The 4,149-nt window shown below is 33.9% G+C and overlaps 1 protein-coding gene across 2 annotated transcripts in view; it reads right to left on the bottom strand.

Moving 5' to 3' along the window:
• LOC119644839 (probable WRKY transcription factor protein 1) overlaps positions 1-3,153 on the bottom strand; it is a 22,827-nt gene extending 19,674 nt beyond the window's left edge. For both annotated transcript variants that reach the window (XM_038044598.1, XM_038044599.1), the window contains exon 1: positions 2,067-3,153. In XM_038044598.1, coding sequence (XP_037900526.1) covers positions 2,067-3,009 — 943 coding nt within the window. In that variant the 5' untranslated portion in view covers positions 3,010-3,153. The remainder of the gene's footprint in view (positions 1-2,066) is intronic.
• Positions 3,154-4,149: the final 996 nt, after the last annotated feature.

The following is a 4,149-nucleotide window of genomic DNA, read 5'->3' as shown; positions in this document are numbered from 1 at the left end:
AGAAATGTATATCAAAGACTTTATTAATTGCGCGGCGCATACGTAAGTATGAAACCGGAATTTGTTCATAGATAGTCCTGCCTGTCGTCGTGTAGAGCGAATAGACGTGTAAAGTTGCGATTTCTTTTTATAGCCGGGACATCTGGCAAGCACAATAAATCGGTTTACCAGCACATATTATCGAGCAAATATACTAACGCAGATGTCGATTTTTGTGACAAAAAGCGAGCATTCGTCGATCGTCATTTTTTCTTTGGCCCAAGCGGTGCATTTACAAAAGTGCCCCTAACCTGGGATGAAAAGTGATTCTATTTTTTGGGAGCCGAGATGAAACAATTCATACGTAGATTCAGGCGTCGCATCGATATCTATCGTAAGACCGAAACGCTTAATCGAATTGAACCGTGCATTGTTACAAAAAACAATCAGAACATTAAGAAAAAGTAGTGATACGATAAGACAGGTTGATGACCCGTTGGACGCACTTAAATGCAACTTACTTACTAGACTTGTCTGCCTCCGATTACGATGGCATACGCACCTGCTGAGCAGCGATTCATATCTTACAAGAATGCACGAGAATGGCTCGATGATTGGTATTGCCTCGAAAGCCGCAATACTTTTTTTTGGCTTTGCATCCAAAAATTTGCGAGACAGATGGAGAAACTGTATGGCCAGCCATGGACAATATTTCGAACAAAATAGCTTTTACACTCGTCTATATAGAAAATTTCAATTTTACATATATATGCTTGGTAGATTGTTCATTAATGCGAATCGATCTATTGATATGTACATACATATGTCTAGTTATTGAGACAGACAGAGGAGTCTTCAAAAATATGAAATTTTATTTTAACGCGCAAAGTTTCTCGCATTTGCCAAAATTTGAACTATTGAAAAATGATATCTTCTTTTCCTGAATCATATTCGGGAATCAGTGAATTGATAGTTGCTAAAGTACCTATGTACACTAAACACTAATCACAAGAGTATAAAAGACTGTACGCGGGCTATTTTAAAAAGATGTTGGTAAAGAGAGAGAGTGTGACAGAGGGAGAGACAGGGAGACAGAGTGTGAGAGAGAAAGAAAGAAAGAAAGAAAGAAAGAGAAAGAGAGAGAAAGAGAAAGAGAGAGAGAGAGAGAGAGAGAGAAAGATAGATAGAGAGAGAGAGAGAGAGAGAGAGAGAGAGAGAGAGAGAGAGAGAGAAAGAAAGTTATAAAGTGTCCACAATCTGGGAGGGATGTGTGCACGATGCACTCTTTAATGTTTTAGCTAAGGGTCATACACTAATCGTAACTAAGACAGACGCTACTATCGCATTGGGGTTTTTGAGCGATGAGCGTGCGAGCAACAAGATCAATGTTGTCATTTTGCAGGAAATCGCACTTATAAGTGCGAGAATATACCTAAAGAAACAAATTTGTTCTCAGATTTTCTTTCCCTTCAAACGTCACTTAAATTTATTTCAATTGATTCGCTCAAAAAAACTTGAATGCTTTCCTCTTAGTCTTTACGTATATATACTTGTAAAAAGTTGACCGCTTATGGGAGGGAATACATTTCGAAACTGAATATGTCTGATATAAAGAAGACCGAGGGTTTTTGTGTCGCACTCCTAGCTCGTCCAATAACTTACTATTGCGACTCCATTTGCGACATCATGGGTAGTTTTGGGACGCTTCATCTATATGTTAAAAAATATAATTTCAAATATCGTATATTAATTGGAGTTTTCTATTTCGATTATCTCTTAATGAAATACTCGAACTTTTCATTATCTTACAATCAAATATCGCATTAATATATCACTTATGATAAACTTCTCCTTCTAGTGTCAAATATTTTTTTTTTTTTTCTATAATTTTTAAACAATTTTAACGAATGGATCGACAATCGAGTATAACCGCGCCTATAAGACCTTATCTACTGTGCAAGACTCTCAATAGTTTGCCTTGTTTAAGCCTAAGCATTTTTGTGAGGTTAAGTCCGAATGATGAAACATTATTATTTTATTCACTTATGCATATTTCTTCTCTTGATTAAATTCTTGTCTTTACTTACCTTCTTTGGTAATAGCTTCTGTATTGTAATCCTTTTTGTCATCGTTGCCCTTATCGTGTTTATCATCTTTGGAATTATTATCATCACCATCATTATCATCATTATCATCATTATCATCATCATCATCATTATTATTATCATCATCATCATTATCATCATATTCGACCTGGGAATTAGTATCGATATCATAGAAATTAACACGTGTCACGTGACGTACATAATTATTGGAGTTAGTAGAATAGTTAGAATTAAGTAAAGCCGTTGAGGCAGTTTTGGTTTTAATTGTTGTACTATTGTTTCTATTGTTTGGGCCGCGGTGATGGTATGATTTCGTTTTTTGCACTGGATGCTCCGGTATGGTTTCCAAAGATGGCTGTGCTCGGCATCGTGGTGGTTTTGGTATAATATTCGGACAATGTTTGGCGTGAATGGCACTATTACAGCACCAGTCATTACCATATGAAGAATAATTGAAAAAAAGATTAGGTGGTTTAGGTTTAGGTGGTGGCGGTGTTGTTTTCGCTTGCAATAATGGTGGTAATGACGACACTGCACTTTCAATTGCGGCTGCTGTTGCAATCGCTGATGCTGATGCTGATGTTGATGTTGATGTTGATGTTGGATAATTGCTGTAACTAGTGTTAACAGATAACGGTTCCGTATCAACACGCTCATAACAATAATACGGCAGCGAGATGGTGTTGTAATGCGTTGAAATTTGATTATTATTATTGTTATCACTAAGCTTGTTCTTCTTGTTATTATTATTATTGTTGTTATTGTTATTGTGATCTGGTATAGTTTTCGTGTGGTTAGCATATTTAAATGCTTGTATGGCAGTATCGCCAGTGGACGTTGATGACGCGCTGCTGTTGCTGCTATCATTCGACCTTCCATCACAGCCATTGTTATAATATGGCGGTAACAGTAAAATCACCACCATTCGATCATTTGACAAATTTTTTTTAGCAAATTTTTGTACTCTGTCTGCATAACTTGACAGTAGTGCAAGCAATTATTATAAATATTGAAAAAAAAAAAAAGTAAGGGACAAAAGATATTAAAACTCTCCCTCTCTCTTTCTTTATCTCTCTCTCTCTCTCTTTCTCTTTCTCTTTCTCTCTCTCTCTCTCTCTCTCTCTCTCTCTCTCTCTCTCTATCTATCTATCTATCTATCTAACTCACACCCACACGCACACACTCTGTAACAACCACTTGATAGATTAGGAGTCTACGATAACTAAGTACGCGTGTACTTTATAAGCAGTGGCAATCAATCAAAATTCATTTTATAATATCATTTTTTTGTTTATGCTTTAAATTATTAGATAATTAATTTTCTTCTTTTTTTTAGACATTTCACTTGATTGTGCTTTTTCGTTTTTGTTTTCTTTAATTTTTGGCAATTTTTCCATAATTTTTTCACTTATGCATAATAGTAATAATAATAATAATAATAATAATAATAATAATATTAATAATAATATTAAATTCGTTTATTCAAAAGCCGAAGAAGAAGAAGACGTTCAATTTAAGCAATTGTTTTTTCATTTTTTCTATTTTTACATAATTGCGAATCAGTTGTAGGTGCAAATTTTACGGAAGATGATTTCATACTGCTGTAGTTTTTCGCATTACGCTCAGTTCGCTAAATACATTTCCTTGATATCGCATTTTGTTAATGGTATTGTTGTTGTTGTTGTTGTTGTTGTTGTAGTTTTTTGTATTTCTTTTTTTTTTTTTTTTTAAATATTATTATCTATTTCTGATGTTGTTGTTGCTGTTGTTGTTATTTTTTTTTTTATATTTTTTTTTGCTCTACACAAACAAACAAACAAACAAACAAACATACGAATAGCGTGATCATTAAGCACATGAAAACTATTGTTTTATAATTTCTGAGTTCCTGTACTAAAGTCAAACTACAAAGGTAATCAATATACAATATAAGGCTTACATTAACAAATGTGCATACGCGAATACACATACCTACATATATACATATATACATATTTATTTATATATATATATATATATATATACATATATCCATATATACACACATATAGGTATATAATCTAAC

Source organism: Glossina fuscipes, unplaced genomic scaffold, assembly GCF_014805625.2.
Source record: "Glossina fuscipes isolate IAEA_lab_2018 unplaced genomic scaffold, Yale_Gfus_2 0, whole genome shotgun sequence".
Taxonomy (NCBI): Eukaryota; Metazoa; Arthropoda; class Insecta; order Diptera; family Glossinidae; genus Glossina; species Glossina fuscipes.
This window is presented reverse-complemented; position numbering and strand designations above follow the sequence as displayed.